Source organism: Amblyomma mixtum, chromosome 2 (assembly GCF_055824585.1).
Source record: "Amblyomma mixtum isolate Tamu chromosome 2, ASM5582458v1, whole genome shotgun sequence".
Lineage (NCBI taxonomy): Eukaryota > Metazoa > Arthropoda > Arachnida > Ixodida > Ixodidae > Amblyomma > Amblyomma mixtum.
Window position 1 is genome coordinate 236,961,092 of NC_143013.1, and position 22,968 is coordinate 236,984,059.

General features: G+C 44.1%; 2 protein-coding genes across 2 annotated transcripts in view; one reads left to right on the forward strand and one right to left on the reverse strand.

Annotated features, from left to right (window-relative positions):
• The window catches only part of LOC149363038 (techylectin-5A-like), a 180,420-nt gene that overhangs the window by 46,754 nt on the left and 110,698 nt on the right, over positions 1-22,968 (forward strand). The gene's annotated exons all lie outside the window — the stretch shown is intronic.
• LOC149363039 (ryncolin-1-like) lies at positions 271-17,146 on the reverse strand. The gene is made up of 5 exons (XM_089569867.1): positions 16,991-17,146; positions 13,459-13,601; positions 10,524-10,629; positions 5,162-5,329; positions 271-567 (listed from the first exon to the last, which is right to left on the reverse strand). The coding sequence occupies exons 1-5, from the start codon at positions 17,127-17,129 to the stop codon at positions 281-283; spliced, it is 843 nt and encodes a 280-aa protein (XP_089425993.1). The 5' UTR covers positions 17,130-17,146; the 3' UTR covers positions 271-280.

The window sequence follows — 22,968 nt, forward strand, 5'->3', positions numbered from 1 at the left end:
GCAGTAAGTTGATCGGTCTTTAATTTTAAAGTCCTTGACGCTCCCTTTCTTGCGCATTAAGATGATTCTAGCGTTCTTTCAAGCTTCCAAGACCAGCTGGCTGGTGCTGGAAAGGCAACAAAGAATATGGCAGAGCCATAAAAAAAAGCAAAGCCTAGGAATACAAAGGTAGAGCTTGATACACTGTTGTTCTTCGGAGCGTTTTCTTTATTCAAAAAAGTCATAGAGGCGTACAAGTGAACCACTGAGTAAACATCATAACAACGAAAATTGCCTTGTCTTATGGCGATCGCTGTGCAAGGAACCTTGCAGGTCGTATTAGCATCAGGGCGCTCGGATAAGAGTGTGTGTAAACGCCTGGGCCTCCCTTATTAGCCCATAAGATGCAACCAAGGCGACCACTCTTGGGGCCATTTAGGTTAAGACCATTCATATTGGCACTGTAACAGTTCTTGTGCCACCAGCCGCTATGCCACACGCGCGCGCAGCTGCCGTTGACATTTCTGTCATTGTCCTGGTCGAAGGTGCTGAACATCATGCCGTCACTCATTCTTAGACTGTCCCATCCTGCAAAAAAGTGCAAGGAATAATTGAGCATATATACGTTGAAAGTGATTTTTGCTGACATCACTACTATGGCCAAGAAAAAATAATATGAGACTAACCAATGCAGCTCGAATTTTATTTACGTAAAACGAAAAACTACACAATCACGCGGCATTGATATGGTTATAGCATGCAGGGGCACGAAACACTTTGAAGAAGCCATCTGTTGGACTAGTCTTGCCCACAGAGAAAGGAAAGAAGCTCGGAGACGGCGATAGGGGCAAGTAGAAAGGCCTTTTATCGCAATATTTGTCTAAAATATCTATTATAGCAAAGTCCGGAAACCTTATTTCAGAGAGGAGTTTATAGTCAATGTCTTAGCTAAAAGCTAGCTTTTCGGATTGATTCCAGAGTAGTTATTTATCAACAATTGGCTTGGGTTTTGTACAAAGAACCGTGCAACGTTGCCAAAATTGTTTCTAAGTAACGCTACCCTCGTATTCCTAGGCATTTTTCTTTTTGGTGTGTCGCTGTCATGTTGTTTCTTGCCAATGCCAAAGAACCACGGTCCTGCGCATGCTTTATTACAGCGATATAAACCTTATTTTTTCGTATGTTTACATTTATCTCAGTTATTGTTGCTGTATTTGTCTTCACTGACATCATTGTACACAGCCTGATACTCTCACTTCTATCTCACTGTACCTCCTTTTCCATAAAGGCTTATATGTTACAGTTGTTTTAGTTGAGAACCTGGTCTACATAATCTTTATCGATTTTATGTAACAACTTTTCCGCGCCCTGCGTTAGCCTGAAACACCCAACGATGCAATCACTCCTTTTACTTCCCCTTTGCCCTTTCGTCGTCTTTCTTTTACCTCACGCTAAGTCCTCGCAAGCCTATCAACGTGCATAAGTACCTGGCGGCCGTTTCACGAGCGAAGCCACTCACGGCTTCTTCTCCCACCAATGACGTGTCCCGTTAGCCTGGCGCTTTCGAAAGCAGTGATTTTCTGTTCATGGCTAAGATCTGTTTACCTCACATGGTCGAGGTCGGTGGTTATGACCGCCGCTCAGCTCGCCCTCTTTCCAACGCCGCACAGCTTGCCTGCGGTTTTGTTCCTTGCGACCCTCTCGTTTGCATACCTCAGTCCCAACTGCGGGGATTTTTTGGCGACCGGTTGGCAGTTTCTTCCGCTCCTTCAATACTTTTTCTTCTGGTTTTTAGAACAACACCGAATTCCAGTTTATGCTGGTGTTTTTGCGATTTCCTCCTGCACTACTCGGCCGGTGGATCTCTTTTAACACGTAAAAAGTACTGGAGAAATTTTCCGAACAGGTGGCATGTGAAGCTTCGACAACAGAAGCCCGCAGAGCAGCGGAACGAAAAAGCGAGGATAAAATCAAATTGAAGCAAGTAATGGGAAAGTGTTTAATGTAAAAAGGAAAGGTAAAACCACTGCATCTAATACTGATTCGCCTAATCACACCGCATGATCGCCCGCAAGTTCTTACTGCGACGCCAGTATGAGTACCAGTCGCGGCATTAGAGTGTAACAGGAAAGGTTGAAGAGCACAGGAGTGAAGCTTCCGCGTTCAAGAAGCACCATCACCCAACCACCCACCAAAAGTAGAGGAGAGGTGCCCCTCACACACCTTATTCGTTCGGAACGCCTCCACGCACGAGGAGGACATGAGAAGAGCTCATCACCCACCCACAGGCCCCCACCAGAAGGCCTGCACCATCAAATCCCCAGAGAGGAGCCCACTACGCAAGCACCCAACTCTACTCTCCAGCCTCCTTCGCCCTGCAGGGGCCTCCATCATCTCCACAATACGGAAGCTGCCGCCTACCAGAATAACATGAGAACAGCCTACAACCCGCCCACATGCCCACCTCTATTACCCACCCGCAGCCTCCTTCCAGAAGGCTTGCATGCTTCTGCACCCTCAAAAAAGAGCACCCAATCTCTCACCCTCAGACGCCCCCACCCACCAGTGCAAAGACTACACTCCACCACCTCCGCCCTTTAGAAGCTCTACCCAGCATACACTTCCTCTCTTTAAAAGACTCCCCCCACCAAAATACACATGAGAAAAGACCCTAACCCCTCCCCCACAGACGTCTGTCCACTCGCCACGCACTTTCATTCTTGAGAAGATGGACCCAATTTTGCAACCTTCAGAAGGCTCCACCCACCAGGCCGAAAGCTTCACTCACCAGCCTGCCCCATTTAGAAGCTGCCACCAATAAGAAGGCCAGCAGAGGTGGCCGCTACCCGTCCATACACCAAGCTCACCCACTATCCGCACACCAGAAGCCCATGACACAAGTCATCTAGCCTTCAAAACAACAGCACGCCTACCCAGAAATACTCCTCCCATCTGCTGCCTCTAGAAGCCTCCTCTCATCAGAAGCCTACGCAGCAGGAGAAAAAAAACCCGCCTCCCCCCACAAGTAACCCACGAGTGGAAACTGTTTCACACTCATCTCTGCACTCCACCCAACTTTAGCCACCTGAAGACTTTCTCAAATCTCCCACACTGCAGTTCTTCACTCACTCACTCGATCACTCACTCCGACGCTCCCGAATCCACCATTAAGCACAAGCCCCCAAAGCAGCGGTACGCAAAAGCAACGATAAAATCAAATTCAAGGACGCATTGAGAAGGCGACGAATCTAAAGCGAATGGCAAAAGCACCTACAGTCACAGCTTAGCCGCCACGGTTCTTATGACTTTTTCAAGATTTTCTCTTCTCTTCTTATGATTTTTGTTCTTTTTCCGCCTCGTTTTGTTTTAGCCTTCCTTCCTTAGGTTTTAAAATTGATTGCCTTTCTGACGATATTCTTTATTTCACATTTGATTTCAAGAAGCATGCGTACATAGCATCTTTTCTTTCCTTTCAGCAGTTGAAGAGTGCCTTCATGCTGAGTCTACATGTCTCTTAAAGAGAAATAGTAATAAATCTTGTATGTTTCATTACAGTGGCTTTGTAGTGTACTGATATCAGTGAATATAACGACAAACCTTGCATTGATAAGCATGTTAATAAGCTATTTCGTGATATTTAAAAGATTCACAACGCTTCGAAACAAAACAAGAAGTGCGAATAGGAACTAAAATAGTTACAACTTACTGACACGCTGCTGAACCTTAGTTTTAAACAGCACAGTATATTTATGTAGCCACAATGCACAGTTTTTTCCATGTCAGCCTGTTTACCCCAATGATTATGAGCAGCTTTTTTTGAAGAATGAAAATAACGATGTTTGGTTTAGTTTATTGGGTATAACGTCCCAAAGCGACTTAAGCTATGAGAAACGCCGTGTTGGAGGGCTCCGGAAATTTCGACCACCTGGGGTTCTTTAACGTGCACTCACATCGCACACTACACGGGCCTCTAGAATTTCTCCTCCAAAGAAATTCAGCCGCCGCGGCCGGGATCGAACCCGCGTCTTTTGGGTCAGCAGCCGAGCACCATAACCACTGAGCCACCGCGGCGGCGGCAAAAAAACACAAATAACGATGTAAATGCTCACCGCTTCTACAATCGCTTTCGTCATTTTTTTTTAGTTTTCTTGTGTCTATCCCGCAAACCTTCACAAAATAATGGCTCCCGCTTCGTACCTTAAATAAGGAGCCCCGGATAACATGCAGTTAATTATGTAGGCTAAATATGTGGAGAACAGCGCTGTTCTTGTTTTCTCCCCCCTGTTACAAACTTCAGACCATCCACAGCTTTTAAACTGCACGTGATATGGCATATTAAGAGGAAGGAAACAGACCCCTGTAACCAGTCATTAATAAATTCAGTTTCCTATTACAGGAGTATAAGCCGCCGCAACGGCTCAATGTGGTTACCGTGCTTGGCTGTTAACCCGAAAAAAGAGGGTTCGATCTCTGCTACGGAGGTCGCATTTCAATAAAGGCAGCACTCTAGAGGCCCGTTTGCTGTGTGATGTCAGTGCATGCTAAAAGATCCCAGATGGTCGAAACTACCGGAGCGCTCCACTACTGCGTCCCTCATAACCTCAGTCTCTTTTAGGCGCTACACAACACAAAACTAGAACCTATGCCAAGAGTAAAATTTGTTAACCATTAATAATTTCCAGGCCTGGGTTTGTTAAACTTTATTGCCAAATATAAACAGGCAGGCAGCCTAAAACGTTTTTTCCTGATTCATTGTTTTTTTTTTCTTGCGACCTTTTAACGCCAGTTACCAAACCATATATATCCTAAATTATAATCCCCAGAAGTAGAAGGTCCTGCTCTAAGTTGAAGCGCTAGCTATCCAACAAATATGAATCTAAACAACTGAGGGACACTTCATATTACAACTCAATGTTAAACCCCTTAACTAATCCTTTATGCTCGATCCTTTTTATTTCATATCTAATTTTCCAAATTGTACAGCAGATAAAAAGGACATTCAAGCGTTTACTTCCCATGACAGTGCTCACCTGTTATCACCTGTGAGTTTTCAAAAGCTATCATATTCTCGCGATTAGCTACTCAGTAACGCTACAAGAACAAAGCTCACGGTTTTTCGTGTTCGCGAAAAGGCACATAAATGCATAACAACCGAAATGTCGATACGCGCTGTTTTTTCTACCTGTTGGTCCAAGGAAGCTTCCAATGTGCAACTTGAACTTCTCGTCTTCACTGTCAACTCGAATGCTGGAGTAGTCTATTGAGATGCTGTCCTCTGTCGAGTTGCTCAAGACCACGCGCAGCGTCATGGTCTCGTCACCCGAGGTGAGCGCGTGCAGGGCACGGTTCCCTGCGTATTACATTCCTGTCAGTGCTAAACAATAAATTTCCCTCAGAAGAGATCAGTACAAGCTCCTGCTGGTTTTTATGCAGTTTCAATGGATTGACGTCTGCTTCAAGCGCTGCACGCACCGAGGGCGTAGCGGTTATAACAAGGCATTGTGTGCATCGCACTGCCAAGCGAGGTCATCAGCGAGGTCATCACTTCATCTGAAAAAGTACCATTTACAGGTTATGTTTTTAGATTGCTGTACTTTATTAAATATATTTTTTCAGCATTTGCTGTTTCTTGGAATGTTTAAAAAGGTCAGTAGTTTTAGAAGATCATACTGGGAACAGCGCTAACAGCGGACGGAGCGAGAACACAACACAGGCGCTGCTCTTTGTGAAGAAGGCGTCGAGGCAGAGTTTTTCGCCGTTCTTTATCGACGTTGCTAGTCTTGTTAGGTTGAAGTCTTCACACTTTCCCCAAGGCTTCGGCCTTTGCCTTCCCCGGACGCACCTTGACCTGATGAAAGTTGCTAAGCATAAGCATATCTTTCGCCTTGTAGCTGTAGTCCTCCGAACTCAAAACCGCAAATCCACCTTCCTTATCAGACCGCAAAAGCTTTATGCCTGCAGCTTTTAGGGAAGCCGCTGTCCCCGGAATGTCAATGAACGGTCCACACGTAGAACGGAAGGGTAGAGATTCCGCACCTTCCAGAATGCATCGGTCACCTTCAGGCTTCGTACTCGCCTTTGAGGCAGTACATCGCACCAGGGCGAGCATTTCTGGCTTATCGACCTTTGGTTGGGTGCAGAATTTCGGTCCTCGCTCGAGTGCGTTCAGGACATCCAAGGGCAATGTGACGCCACCTATCTTGGTTTGGTTTGGTTTATGGGGTTTAACGTCCCAAAGCAAGTCAGGCTATGAGAGACGCCGTAGTGGAGGGCTCCAAAAATTTCGACCACCTGGGCTTCTTTAACGTCCACTGACATCGCACAGTACACGGGCCTCTAGAATTTCTCCTCCAAAGAAATTCCAGCCGCCGCGGCCGGGATCGAACCCGCGTCTTTCGGGTCAGCAGCCGAGCACCATAACCGCTGAGCCACCGCGGCGGCACGCCACCTATCTGGTGAACCTCTTGGTGGGCGGGCGGTGCTGCACGCTTTCTTGGTAGCGAAAGGAGCAACCTTTGCCAAGTAAACTCGGTAGAGCGGTCGGCGATTTGAAGTTCTTGGTGCAACCTATGGTGGCATCCTGCCGGCTGGCAGACTTCGTTGCAGGTGATGAACAGGCTTGCTTTGAAAAGCCGTACCTGTCGCCGAGCCTCCGACCGCAGAATGCGCCTGTGTTGTGTTCTCGCTCCGTCCTGTGTTAGCGCTATTCCCAAATAATCGTAAGCCAACAAGCCCAACTTTCCACTCTTCTGAGTTTGAGAAGAGTTTTTTTCGCGAGCTTTGATTTATAGAAAAAGGAAGAAAATGGACCACTTAAACAAAAAAGTTAATCGCAGGAAGAGCTTCCATTGTCTCTCTGAAGTTAACAGCTCTGAACGTAGAGCGGGGCGGAGGGTAAAGGCATAACAAACGCAGGGTTTCCGCAACATTTATTTGAAAGATGCAGAGGTTTTGTGATGCCTTCTGCAGGAAGGCGTAACAAGTGTTACAGACAGCTCAAAGCAAAGCCTGTGATGTGATAAAGAATGTCGTATAAATTCATGAAAGTCAAACTCCGTTTGACTGATTAAGTCCTTTTTTTTGTTAGCGACAGAGACAGCGTGCTAACATACTGGTCAAGCTAACATGCTGCTAACGTACATACTGCTAACATAGTGTTAATATACTGGTCAAGCTAACATACTGCTGACGTACATACTGCTAACATAGTGCTAATATATTGGTCAAGATAGCATACTGCTAACGTACCTACTGCTAACATAGTGCTAACATACTGGTCAAGCTAACATACTGCTAACGTACATACTGCTAACAGAGTGCTAACATACTGGTCAAGCTAACATACTGCTAACGTACATACTGCTAACATAGTGCTAATATACTGGTCAAGGAGGGGGCTAACGCCTCGTCAGGCTTCCAAGCGTTTAGGCTTATGCCACCCGCAGGGTCTCATCTGTATTGTTTCCTGCAAATAAAAAGCCAATTCAATTCAATTCAAAAAGCAGCCTAGGCGTTTCTGCTACCTCAATAATCTCACGGACGCATTACTCACTACGCTATCAAACACTCTGCACGGTCAAAATTGTGACGCACAAGGTTAGGAGCGTCAATCTGTGCAGCTAGCTCCGAAATTACTGTAATCGTGAACAATGTCATTTTTGTGTCTTTCACTCTTCATTGCCGACTCTTCCTGTCTGTCCTCGTGCTCTTTTTCTCGTGTCATTTGTTTAATATACACAAAGGCTCCCGCACATCCAGCGAAGCGGTTGTAGTGATTTATTGTGCACTTATATTTCTTATTCGACTGGTATGTGTAAAGATGCCAACAGAGACATTTCAACCTGTCTGGAACGGTAAGCTCCAAACTCAATTCTGCTCAGCGATGAGGTACTTCGTGTACGTACGCACGCTAGTCCCACTGCTTCCATTGTTATTTTCTTTTACCACTATCGCTACCTTTTGAACTGCTTGGCAACCGACACTACCAAGTTCTAGGTATGCCCTTAACAAGTAAGGCGGTATTCATGATGACGAAAGCTAGCTGCCATTGAGATCGCTTTTTTTGACATAGCATTGTCAGCTGTGTAATACGACATAATGTAGCTAGGATTGGCTAACTAACGAGATGGCTAACTAGTAATGAATAGTTAGCTTTTTACCTATTACTATTAGACTCCTTAATTATTCAAATGCATGTAGCCCGCCGAAAGTAATATCCGCATCGGTTTTTAGAATTAAAAAAATATATACTGTTTCCCTAGGTGCAGTGGCTCAAAAAATGCTGGCTATTTCGACGAGTTACGTGCACTGGAGAGCTTGCTTTGCCTGCAAACTTCCCGAAAGCGCATGTATTTTGACGCAGAGTACACAAAACGTTTTGGGCCACAGCGCCAAGGGTTAACGCGTTTTCGAAATTCTAAAAACTGATATGAATATTACTTACGATCGGCTACACGCCTCTGAATAATTAAGGACCTTAACAGTAATAGTTAAAAAGTTAACTATTAAATAATAGCTAAATAGCCTGACAGAAAATCTTAGCTGTAGTCTCACGTACTACACCGCCGACAATTCAGTTCCGAAAAAGCGCTCTTCTAACTCAAAAAGCCTCTTTTTAAAAACTGTGTAGACTTTGGTTGAACACCTTGTATATTTGTGCGCTTTGCCCCCCCCCCCCCCCCCCCCTCCCCCAATAAAGCCATTCTGAGTGAGCTGTGTCCCGTCTAAGTTCTTTGTTTCTGTGTGCGTTTCGCGCCTATAACAAAAGATGACCACCATGGAATTACAGAACGACGCTAGAAAGAAGAAGCATGTTTAGTAGCTTGTAAAATGTTCGAAGCAAACAGTGAGGTGACACCTGGACCGCCTCAAGATTTCACATTATAGTTCTCAGAGCTAAAGCACTTAGCACTTTGGAAATTTCTTACGCATTGCAAGGGGAACATGGGGAATCTACATGGGAAAGCTACTTACATCAATTGTACATAGTATTGAAAAAATGTATATCTCGCCGTAAACCGAAGAAGTATAGACTTCCTTGATGCTTCTCGCGCGATTTGAGGCATTACTTTAAGAAAAAACAGAAGTATCACAAACTCTACGTGAAATCATAAAGTGAATATTGGTACCAAAGACATTATTTTTGCAGACAAATTGTGAAAAAACTGATTGCACGTGATGAAGCCGAGTACCACAAACGTCTTGAACACAACATTAAAAAGTAACTAAACAGTTTTTGGGATTTTGAGCGCAAGAAAAGAAATGATAAGGATAGCGTTGCTGTGACAAAGACGCGCGATGGTATCTGTTTTAAACCTCAAGATGTGTGCCAAGCTTTTGCTAATCACTTCAGCTCTTGTTTTGTGCGCCATGACAACACAACTGCTAGTATCACTTTTGAAGACAGCACTGACTTTTTAGCTTAAGATATACCGAGCATGAGGTTCTTTCGGCGATTCAGAAACCTAAGCCAAAACTTTCAACAGGAGTTGAGGAAATTTTCGCGTGCCTGAATTTTCGCGTGCCGCATGCAAAAGCCGCAAAATGTTTCGAGACATTTTATCCCGATTTGCACGCCATCTGTCCAATAACTCGTTTACAAATCCTCTTTAACAAAACGTTTATTGACACGGACATAATTGCCTAATTGTTGTTTCCAGGCCTGGTTTTAAATGTTTTTAAGTGATCATTTTCATGTATTTTACCTAGTGTGCGCTCGTTTAGCCTACTTGGCTGTTGAAGCACATTCAAATAAACATATCTATCCATCTGCCTGCCCGCCAGCCCGCCAGCCTGCGCGCCCGACCTAGATCTAAAGCGGCGAAACAGCAGGTGAGTGCTCTACAATTAAGGCATCGCTGTTGTCCAGTAGTAAAACAACGTATGTACCTGTATTCCACAAATATTGATGGAGGCTCTTTTTGCAGAAAGTACCATTTCAAAAAGTACACCTTGAGAGGAACAACCTTAACAGTCCGCCATGACACAATAAGAGCTATAATACTAGTCAAAAACATAAGCAACCGGTTGCCGTGCAATGTGGAAATTTTTAGTCCCCTCGCGTAATTCTCAAAATCCATTTATTGAGCCTCACACTCGCATAGCTGTCACCAAGAGCGTATTTTAAGGCTTTAGCAGAGCAACAAACTGCCAACTATAGATTTCAAGAATATACGGCCCAGACATGGGTATATTGGAACAGAAAAAAGATACTGGACTAGCTCTGACCTTTTGAAGAATGCTTTCGGGGCCCATCGCCCACATTGCGTTAAAAGTTGGAATCTTCAACGAACTTGAAATGTAAGCTCATTTGTAAATCACTATTTAATGAACAAGTTAAACTTACAGCCAGTGATTACTTAACGCGATCTGAGACTGCAAGAGGCACCTTTTGCACGGACAAATTCTGAGAGCAAAATGAATGAGAGCGATTTATGAAATGTCCTTGTCACGCTGCAAAATCCCAGGTCATTAACTGCGATATTAATTTCTGTTACTGCTGTTACAATATACCCTGCTGCCAGTCATTTCTCTGCGTAGCTTACCAATCCAGTATTCTTTTTCTGGATCACCAAAGCCTCTTGCATACTCTGTCCAGTTTCGGTTGAAGTAGAACACGTTGTTTCCAAACTGTCCGCGCCTTACAATAACCTGTAAAGAAAGACGTAAATTCAATTGTAGTCGAATGCATTTCACGAAAAAAATCGGCTTTTCTCCGTCGAAGGAGTTCCTTCCATTCAATACCTTCGGCCCATTTTTATGAGCCTGCTAGCGTGACAATGCACGTAGGGTACTATCCCCGACCATTGAGGAAAGAACAACCCGCTTTCATCTGCCACTCCCTGCATTTTCACGCTAGCAGGCTCATGAGAGTCGGCTGACGTAATCGACTGGAAGGGGGTTATTTGATTAAAGCTGCGATTTGGGCGAGTTGGTAACGATTCATGGTGAAACGCCGTGGTAATACGGAAGACCGGAACGAAAGACACGTACACACGAAATGGTGTATTTATGAATAGCTAGTATCGGTTTTTCTTGTTCTTTATGTTTGGTGTTTAATGTGTTCTCTCGATTAGTAGCTCTTCGCGCAAAAATCCTGTTACAGGAACTCAAAAAAGCCATGAGAGGGATGAATATATTTTTCGTCAGCCTGTGGAGCCGGTGTGTGTGGTCTTGAGAACGTGCTGGGTGTAAGCGGCGCGGTAGAAGATTACATGAAGACCACAACATGTTTTGCGCTATTAAAATTAACTATCATTTAAAAACAATACCAGAATACAAGCAATGGTTTCCCATGATGTTTTAAAACATACTCAGATATTGGCTTCCCTTGTTTTCATCTCGCAAATACTTAATTATTGGCGCATTTTATTCCCATTCAAGCGTAAACTTCCGTGATAAAAAGGCTCACGCTGTAAAAAAAAACTTTTTTCAGGGCTACGAATAGTTTTATAGCAAACTATATTGCAACCTTGTTATTCTCTAAGTCCAGTTAGAAAATGCAAACCTGCTTAGTCAATAGTTAAAAAAAGAATTACACTTGTCTTCGTCGAAATTACCTCAAGAATTGTATTACGTGGTAACTTGAAAAACACGACATTGCAAGCATTAGACCAAGAAAACCATGACCATAAGACACGCATGTGCAGAGCAGGATGCGATCCACAGAAGAAGCAAAATGATGCGATAAAAATGTAAATAAAGCCACGCTATACGGCCATGTGATTTCAGGTGATTACTTTCAAAAGCCGGATATATGTTTCGCCGGGAGAAGAGGTATGACTGTAGGCCGCCCTCCCTGAAACGAAAACTTTTTTGGGGGATAAAGCGTATGGCCCCAATTGCTTTCGTTATTTTCGACAAAAAATCTAATAGACGTGCCGTGTAAATAGGGTATCCCACCGCCGAACCGCTCTCTCTAACTGTTGCCCACAAAAACCGGAGGTAATAATTGGAAAGACCGTAAAAAGAAGCGTATTATTACCTTTATTTTTGATTTGGTGGCATTAGAACCCTTCCGTCGGAAGAATACGTACATCCGTCCGAATCCTCGCTTGGCGGGTACAAAATTTGACACAAGAAAATTCCCCTTTACACTTACAGGGGAGGCGGGGGTATGGAAACAAGGAGAGAAGAGACTAAAAGAAGGTAAAATGCTGGGGTCGCGATGGGTGAGCGGAGAACGGTATGGCGTGGCACACGCTCACCGACAGACTGCATCACACCACCGGCTCTCACGGTCTGAACCCGGCAGAGGCTCCTCTTTCAGGGGGAACACTAACGCAAACACATAGTCTTCCACATCAATCGCATTGAACGTCTGTAATTTTTTTAAGCCGACACCATAATATGGCCCATCGGCAATGAGCCCAATGTCTTGAAAAAAAGTGGCGCCACAAAAACGTTTGACCCGCAAAGCAAAATAAAATTTCTTGAAAAAGTGTAGAGAATCGAACCCACGGCTTTCAGAATGTGAGGAGAGCCCGCAATTCATAGGAATCAAAACCACGTTGCTTCTCGGCGAATAAAGCTGAATCTAGTGTATGCGTTGCATTACGGCTGTTTGCTGGCAGCAGATGTCATTGAAAGGAAGGAAAGAATTAAATGTAAACTTTATATATAAAAGAAATAAAAATTAAAAAGCGATGCTTCGCCTTCAAAGCAATTAAGTGTTTTAAGTGGGTCACGTAATTTCTTTATTGATAATATTGCTGCTTGCAACATTCTCTTTTAAGTGAAGAATTCTGTCCTGCATAGTCGAAAGTTTATGTATTGTTGTTTCATGCGTAGTACGCCTGTAATCATCATGTAGCTTGCCTCATGCTTACTTTCATGCTGCAAAAGTGTAGTCGGTAGCATTTTTCCAGGCCTCCAACAAGGTGTCGTGTAGAGCTAACTTTGCTTACTTTCATGTTGTGCTACAGAGGCACCCGTCATTTTCCTCTCCTCAACCGCCAAAATTTTCTTCAAATTTACCGCTGTTAACCAGATGTGGACTCAAGCGTTGTTTAGGGATGTTTCGTTAAGTGTTCCACGCTGAATGAGTAATTCAGCTCAATCCACTGAGACGTGAACACAAGCGCTTGTAAGTTTGCGTGAAGTAATAAACAGAGGTGAATGCCATAGCAAGATCAAAGTCGCCCATTCTGTACGGTTACCCACGTCACAGGTACCACATTGGCTAACACGAGATTTAAGGCGGTAGAAACAGTACTTTTATCGTATTGGAAGGCGTAATGGCTTGTATGATGTTTCGCCCTTAGTCAACCTGTCTCTAAGATGCACTCTTAGGCCGTGAGTGGCGATCGCCTTCATACTGTGCGTTGTGCACAAGAAAGAAGCCTTCCACCATGTTTGCTCGAGGCAACTTGCGCATCACCACGCGGAATCGAAAGTTACTAAGCCTAGTTTCTGTGATCACAAAAAAGAGAACATCCACGGCAGCCTGCAGGCGCTGCTAAGACCATTCAACGCACTGACCGTCCAGCCTCCCCCGTCGGTTTCCATGTCGCAGTACACTTTCTGAGCGGCAGGGTTGGCTGCATTATGGTACACGTTGTAAACTCTGCTCGTAGTCTGGCCGGCTCTACGGAGATCGCCGCAGTGTCGAGGGGTTATCAAATCTGAAAAAAAGTATAACACAACATACGTTCATGAATTTTTCTATGATCCACATCGAAATTCTACATAATGAAGTTAGTTCCGAAACTTGGTTGACAAAGTCCCTCACGACAAAAAAGAAATCACTAAGTAACCCAACCTAACTGCAATTCTCGTGTTCGTGCCTTCACTTCTGAGCTGCCGGCTACTGCACAGCTCTCACAGTGTATGGTAGACGCCATTTAAAGCATACAGGGTATTTCCCCTGAGACTGCAATATTTTTAAAAATAGGCGTTTTGAATTTGAGTAATTCTTTTCCGGTCTAGCAATGTCAGCGCTTTGCTGCATCGAAATAGAGCTAAGACGTGCTAGCTAGCAGGCTGATTAACTAATAACAGATAACTTTTTAACTCTTACTAATAAGCTCGTTATTTATTAATAGGTGTGTAGCGCATCGTAATTAATATAATGATCCATTTCTAGAATTTCGAAAAGGCCATTAAAGCAAATTTTGGTTAAATCGCGTTAAAATTTATGCGCTTTCGAGAAGCTTGCAAGAAAAGAACCTCTCCAGTGTGCGTAACTCGTCGAAATTAATAGCCAAAATTTGTTGTGACACAGCGCGGGGGGTAACAGCGTTTTCGAAATTCTAAAAAGTGATATGGATAATAATTGCTAGGGTACCCTCGTCTCAATATTTGAGGAGTCTTACAGTCATAGTTAAAAGTTAACTATTCAATACTGGTTAACCAGCCTGCCATTTAAAATATCTTTGCTGTATTCTGATTTACTGCACTGCTGACGACGTCCAGCCGAAAAAAGCTCTTTTGACTCCAAAAGCCTTCTCTAAAAACCTAGAAGTTTGCAAGAGAATAACAATGCGATACCATTATATATGTCGTCGTCCCAAAACCCCGCGGATGTCCGAGACTTTAGTTCTCTGATTTGTCGAGAGAGGTCACGTTATTTTGTGAAGCAAACCCAACCTACCCACCGTGACAGGTGGCAACCTTATCAGGGCAATAAAAGAGGCTAACTGCTATTGCAGTGCGTTGTTGCTTGACTGCGCTCAGTGGCGACAAGTATGAAACGAGCTGACGCTACGTCCACTCGTCTCGTTTCGTACTTGTCGCCATTGAACGCAGTCAAGCAACTAAAGTTGGCAACTTAGCCGTCCAGATGTGAGCAATGAGGTGACCTTTGCAGGTAGCAGTTAAATTAAGTATTGGTCGAGAGGTGTACGTAACATTCTGACGTCATCAGGACCTTCGCATCTGGTTGTGGGTCACCTAATAGAGAATCTAAATAAAAAGTTTGAAAAAAGTGGTACGTGCTAGAGCACCTAGCAGTCCGTGAATGGTGATTGATGGACCGAAAATTGCAAAAAAAAATCTAACTCAAAGAGAAGTTGATGTTGCAAAGGTGCTGCGACAAAAGTGAAATGTAATGTTGTCGCAAACTGATCTTAAGCTGACTTATGCTACCCCATGGTTTTGTTGGTTTTTTGAACTTCATACGACTTCACAAAACCATCTTCCCATCTCGGCCATGAGGCTGATACAAGTTCGGCATTTTTATTCTGTGTGGGGGGGTAAAATACGCAACTTCCCTCAAAGCGCGAGCCCCATTGATGTGACCCGTTCCTTGGAACTTAGTCCGTGCTCTAAAACAAATATTCAATGAAGTCTTGGGCCATTTAAGCACTATGGTGGGCATGCATTTAAGTCCAACATTATTGGTCCGTGTGGTACCATTAATTTACCCAGTATATAAGGAAAGACTAACGTTAAGCGCTTGATGAATCTTTGAAAAATATAATGCAAGCGTGATCTCAGTGATGATTAAAGCACCAAAATTTCGCATAGAAGTGCAGCGCAGAACTGATGAACAGAAAAGAATGAAAGATTGTAGGGTACTAATGGACGACGAGAGCCAAACTAAACAGGAATGTCACTGCACTACACATCGATCTACCAATTGAGAGCTGTAAGAGAATGGACCACCTATAGAAGTACCATAAGCAAATGTATGCGTTTGAAACGGGGAGATGGGATTATTGATGTAGTATAGCAGTAATCTCTTAAGGGCTGAAGAAAGAAAGTGAATCTGTGAATGTGCCGGACAAAAGAGATAAGACGAAGGATCTTTCAATTGAATTATTTATTTTTCCAGAACAAGAAGGCGCATCCTGGAGAGGTTCATGGGCTAAGAACTGTTAGCAACAACCTAACAGGGACCCATCATCTTTCACTCCGATGTTCAGCATGAAAATAACATTCAGACACCATTATCATGGTCTGCTTGGCTCTGTCCACTGTCGAGAAAATTATTCTCGCAATCATCTCCAATTCCAGTAGTTCTGCGCCAGCTGCGGCCGCTCTATGCCCACAAACTCACCAATCTTACTCACCTACCACACTTTGCAGTCCCCTGTTGCATTTTCATTGCTTGGAATCCTCTTTACTACCTTAAGGAACCAGTGGTTTTCTTGCCTCCGTATTACACCTCCAGTCCATGTCCATTTCCTGTTCTTGATTAAAGCAACGCTACCATTTAATCGTGTTTGTTTCCTCACCTTCTCTGCTTTTTTATTCACTCCTAACGCAACGACTATCTTTTTTTCACTAACTTCAAGCGCTTTTCGGTATGAAATCAGTAGTCTTTCCGTTAACTCCAAGTTTTTCCGCAGAGGTAGAAAGTGAAATTGAAAACCATCCCATGCTTTTTTCTTTAGGCATATTAGTAAGCAGCTGTTAATGACATGAGTTTACATACAAAATACCGTCTATAGAATGCAGAATAATATTGAGTATACGTCATGTTATTCTGCGAGCTGTTTCCCTCACTTGGTCTGTATATGCGCTCACAAGGTCCTCTATTTGTATGTAATCTCTTAGTATTTCTATGGGCTCGGTGCTGACGCAAAATGTTTTTAGTGCTTCAGCGCTGATCCGATGGGCACCAACCTCGAGCGAAATCCTCCGTTGTCTGTTTGTTTGTCTGTTCAATCCCGGCCGCAGCGGTCGAATTTCGATGGAGGCGAAATTCCAGCGGCCCCTGTTCTGTGCGGCGTCAGTGCACATTAAAGAGCCCCAGGTGGTCGGGACTCTGTCCGCTCATTCCCGTCTTCTAAGCAGCGCTGATTCGAATGTAGCAAACATCATTTAAGCGTTACTTTTTTCTTCTAATGTTTGACTACGCCGTTCAGGCTTCACAACTTCGGTCCTGACTTACGCCGTCGTATTCCTCCTCAGAATTACATTATCAGACAAAGAATTACTAAGATGCAGAGGCCCAGTTTCTGTCACTCTGAACTCAGAGCGTCTGTCTTGTGCTTCTCCTTCCAGTATTTGGGGTCAAGAAAGCTGTTTATCATAAGAGAATACTTCAGGACTGGAAGAGGTTACTCACTCATGAGCTCGGCGAGCGTCTGCGTCGTCTCCAGAGCACTTGTAGTACCCAGCCGCAACGGTGGCCACGATATGTGCCTCGCGAGAGCTGCGACGATCGCTGAGGCGAGTATGCACACGAAGGCGACGCGGGACAACATGATGACCACTAATGGTGACCTACGGTAAACAAGTGGATTACACGCCAGCCTCTACCTGAGGAAGCTGCTCAAGGTACATACTGCTTTCGAGAGCTGATCTGCTTACCTTGTGATGACCCAATTTTAAAAAAAAACTCGTAGACCCGGCTATCAACCAATAAGATTCATTCATTCAGTCGGTCATTCTTGTCTCCTTAGTTATTTCATTGGCAACAATGCCAGCGACAAGTTGTGCTTAATGTGCAGGCGTCTGTGCCATCACACGACACTTAACAGTGAAGATGGACGAGAACCGGCGTATCGAGCATGGAGGAGCAAGAAACCTATATGGGGGAGGAGTCACTACAAATCACAGTACGAAGAGGGTTTAATAAAGAACGATCGCGTCTCGTAACTGCAATGATGGATGCCTTCCACTGGTCGGTGTAGTCATTCATGTTCGCGCTCATTCCCCACCACTCATACTAACGCTGTGATTGTGCCTGTAATTCTAATAGTGAACAAGCCCCGTTTGAATGCTACTGAGGAAGTATGGAGCAAGTTTATTGCTTTGGTTAGTGCGCATTCTTCTCAGCCCTACATTTATACAACGCCACGTTTCCAATAGACTAAACTCCCGGAAATGCGCACCACAAAGCCTCTCACAACAGGAGCTCCTCTATGATGCGTGTTTTTCTTCTGTTGTCGCTCTGAAGAATGTTGCATTCACGTGATTGTGAATGGAAGTCGACGTAGTGTGACTATGTATTGGTGCAGTACCCCTGTCAAGCGGGGAAGAGCGCTTATGGCGAGCGTCACTCGCTGTAAGTGGGTTCTGCCGAAGTGAAACGCCGCAAGCAGTGTCACGGGGTGCAGCCTCGCCAATAGTGAATTCGACGGACAGAATTTTGCACATCAAGAAAGTGCTCCCCTGTGTATATTACTTGTTGTAACACTGTCTTGAAAATTTATTTCTCTTAGGTCGCAGCTCTTAGCCGCCCGTTCCTGCGTTCCGCGTCGTAGTAAGTGTCGGCGTGACAAACCACTTGACAGGTGGCGTGTTACGGCGTGTGACAGGTGGCTTGGAGGCAGATAGTAGAACGGCGAAGCGCCACTTGCCATGGCGAGAGCGGAGAAATGAATAACATTGAGGTGGATGCCACAGAAAGATCCCGGAAGATGACGAGCAGCGGTCATACGCAAGAGGTCAACGCAAATCCTCGGCCCATAACCATGTTGCTGATTGTCAGAATTGTGGATAGGCTGGGAGCTCTTCTTCGCTAGTCTTGCCTTTTCTTCTTTTTCTATCATTTTGTCGTTCTTAAAATTTTTTTAACCGGTTTTATTTCCTGCACTGGGAAAAGCAATCAATTGCCAGAAGTTTGTTGAAGCGCTTGATTGAACATGACATCTGAGTAACAAATTCGATATTATCCGAAATTATTTCACATAATCAGTAAGCATGCCAAACAGTCATTCACTGCGCATGTTCAACAGACAGCCCCTCACGCGGTGGCACTAGTTTGCGCAGCTAGACACTGAGGACGCCACAAATCTGTTGCTCACGCAGTAATTTGTGCAACTGAGTAAAGAGGGTGGCAATAGTCAGTGCGCTGACGAAATCCGAGCACACAAGCTAAAGCAGTCGCCGCCACATCAGTAGCATTGATCAACCGTTAATTATTTTCAGGGCTTTTCGTTACCCTCTACTTTAAGCACTATAGATGAGTACTTGCTGGAGACAACTCGTAATATTTTCGGACAGCTGCTAGCTATCGCTGCTAGGCCTTGCAGCCCAAGCTGCTTTGACAGAAGTCACAATTTCTTTTATAGTAAGCCCTAGCGACGAGTGACTAGTTTTTTCCACAGGGTATAAGTTGTAAGTGGAGCATACCAACCCCGTAACACTGATATCCTACGCAAGAATGAACCATAATACTGCGAATGATTCAATAACTTCAGTTGCATCACAGGGTGTTATCGCCTATGTATTTTTGGGACATCCATGATCTCTGAATTCGACCATTTTAATTTGGTTAGCTTTACTAAACCATATAAAGAATCCCAAAGCGCTGAATGAATGCGCTCAATAACACGAAGCTGCATGTGGGCTTTGAAAGAGGTCGTTGTGGAGAGGTCTGGATAACTTCAGGTAGCAGCGTGCCTTCAGCTCTGTGCGGGACATGCCGCCAGCCCTTTACGTGGTTCGGAAGCAAGGGAACTTCCATCGAAGGATGCTCTGAACCTTGATTTCGTGCTCAACTGGCACCTGAGCGGGACTATTGCTCCGTAATTCAAGGCCACCGTATCGACAGCGAATATCACCAATGTGCCTGGATAAGAGTGGCTGGCGGGAAGCTGAAGCTTTCAGTGGGCGTCGGTGCAGGATCGTTGTGCGGCTCGCTATAACAACATGCGTTTGTTCGTCCAGATCAGTAACATTCAATCTCTGCATACAAAAAAAAATCGGACAACGTGTGCCTATTGCTGTTCCCACACCAAGGGAGTGCTGTTGTCGTCGTTTTCTCAGTGCTTTGATGTGGTCAGTCATTTGCTTTTGCTGTGCGCAGATGTCGTGGTTAACCCCGGTTCTACGAATACGTGGTCTCAAGAACCGGATGGTGCCAGTGGAACTTTGCAAACAAAGCTCAATGAGATGTTTTCACTGTTAGAAGGCGTCAACTCGCAAATTAAGAAGATGGAAATGGAACAGCCTCAACTGATCAGCTCTATTAATGCTATTAGGAAAAGTCAGGAGGCAATACAGACTAACATCGCAGATATTGAGAAAAGGCTGTCTGCCGTAGAAACTAAAACATTTGGTACTGATGTCGCAGATCAAGAATTGCCGAACCTTCGTGAGCATGCAACTCGAGTAATGGAAGAAAATTCAGCCTTACGTGCACAGCAGGCACAGCTGGAGGATAGGCTGTGTCGTGACAATCATATTTTACGGCTGCTTGATAGTTATACGGAGACATGGGACGAGACAGAGGAAAAGGTGCGGAATGCAGTCTGAACTTCCTTGAGTTTGGACATTACAAGCGATTCAATCGAGCGAGCTCACAGAATCGGCGTTTTTTCAGATAACAAATGTAGGCCAGTCATTGTGAAGTTCTTGTCTTTCAAGACAAAACAACAAATTTCACTCCCATGCCCAAAGTTTAAAGGCAGGAGTTTAAAGGAGGCCGCAAGCAGTGTCACGGAGTGCAGCCTTTCACGTGGTTCGGAAGCAAGGGAACTTCAATCGAAGGATGTTCTGAACCCTGACTTCGCGCTCAACTGGCACCTGAGCGGGACTATTGTTCCGTTATTCAAGACCACCGCATCGACAGCGAATATCACCAATGTGATATTCGCACATTCGTGCCTCCAAGAACCATGACGACTAATAAGCAATCACCTTGGTTTACTCAGTCAATAAAAAGACTTTCTAACAACAAAAAGCCTCTATTTCGTTCTTCAAAGCGATACAATTTAAAGAATCGACAAGAGGCGTATCTTATGGCAGCGGCGGTATACAGAACAGCCCTAAAAATTCCAAGGACTTATTACCCTTGTTACTGAGGACTAATGTAAAGCAATTTTGGAACATAGTGCACAGTAAAGATGCGACTGCTCTCCTCCGCAGATCTACGGACGGTGCAGCTCTTCCTGTGGATAAATGTGCCTCTGCATTAAATTCTCTATTTTAATTGTCTTTCTCGGTCAGTACAGTCACTACCATTTTACGCGATTATCCGACCACAGATTTCCCTTTGATAGACCCCATCATTTTTGACACAATAGGAATATTACGTATAATTGACAGGTTTAAGGTGTCCTCATCTTGTGGAATTGACATCAATTCGAAATTTTTGTTAAATACAAAGGCGTACTCGTCCATCATCCTGTCTAACCTTTTTGAGCAGTCGCTTGTTACAGGCTACGTGCCCGATGACTGAAAGGTTGGAAAAGTAATTCCTGTGCATAAGTCTGGCGATAAGAACTGTCCCAATAACTATCGTCCCATATCGCTACCCAGCATTCCATGCAAGATCATGGAACACGTCATCTTCTCTCGTCTTGCTAAATTTTTAGAAACTAATTTTTTCTTCAGTAATTTTCAGCATGGTTTTTGAAAAACATTCTCCTGTGAGACCCAGCTTTTATGTTTCACTCATGACCTCCATTGCATTGTTGACGATGGGTCGTTGGCAGACTGCATATTCCTAGACTTTTGTGAAGCTTTTGATAGTCTCACATGTATTACTTCTCTTTAAACTAAGCAGATTGAACTTAGATGCTAACGTGCTTTCATGGCTACACTCTTTTCTTACTAATCGATCTCAGTTCGTAACAGCAAATAATACTGACTCTAAGTTTTCCCCAGCTAATTCTGGTGTGCCCCGAGGTTCAGTCTTAAGACCCCTGCTTTTCCTCATATACATAAATGACTTGCCGGCTAACCTTACTTAATCAATTTGTCTCTTTGCGGATGATAGTGTTATCTATTGTAAAGTTAACAATGAATGTGACATCTCTATATTACAATTCGATATTAACAGCTTTTGTGAATGGTGTCAGCGTTCGAGTCCGAAGCTGAACATTAACAAGTGTAAACATATGCGTGTCACTCGCGTCATCACAACAGCTCTTTCGTACTACCTCAACACTGCTCCTCTTGAATCTGACTCTTCATACAACTATTTAGGTGTTCACATAACTAATAACTTGTCATGGAAATTCCATGTTCATCACGTAGTTAATTATGCTAACCAAACGCTTGGCTACCTCAGAATAAACTTTTCGCACTCTCCTAGCGCACTAAAACTTCTCATTTACAAAACTTTTGTTCACTCAAAACTGGAGTATGCAGCTTTTGTCTGGGACCCAGGCGTCGTTTCACTCATTACTGAGCTAGAAAGTGTGCAGAATCGCGCTTCTCGCTTTATTTTGTCTAACTATCATCCCACTTCTAGCGTGACTGCCATGAAATCTTCCCTGTGATTGCCTCTTCTAACGGAACGCAGCAATGTATTTCGTCTATGTTTGTTTCCTAAGATTTTTCACCATAATACATATCTCGGACAGAAACTTCTAACACAACCATCCTACACTTCATCACGCATTGATCACCGTCACAAGGTAGGACTTCTATTGTCCCGCACAAAGTACTGCCATGACTCCTTCATTCCAAGCCCTTCTAACAGTGGAATCGCCTTCCTCGTGCAATTCCCGAAATTACAGATGCGATTGCTTTTCGTACATATGTTGCTAACCTTTTTTGCTCCAATGTTTAACATACATTTGCTGTCGTTTTTCGGTGCTGTTGTTTTTTGACAACTACCGCTTGGCTGTGTTGATGCCTAATTTGACTTTGTGTTTTATATCTTGTTGAGCAGTCGTCTATATTTATTGTATAATGACCATTTAGTTTTGTGTTATCTTTTTGCTGTATTGTGTTGTATTTTCTTTTGTTTAACCCCCACTCTCCTCTGTAATGCCCTTGGGCCCTGGGGGTAAATAAATAAATTCAGAGAAGCCGGCGTTCTCCACTGTCCGTTGCGCACATCACGTCGGGGTCATTGCATTACACCTCCATGAAAATGCGCCCGTCACGAAGAGGATTCGACAGCGCCTCTGGCTCAGCTACCAAGTGACAAAGACACTAAGCTACGTGGGCAGGTTAATGGACGAACTTGTCGCTGAATTAGGGCTCACCAGCAATGTGCTCTGATAACACCATCGCTATGTTTATTGAACGCAGTCTTCGGAAGCAATCAATTTCAGAATCCAAGCGAAATATTCAAGTTGAAATTTATTCAGTATTAAGATCGCAAGCAAAATAAGTGTACGAAATTAGATTTGTATGTCGTCC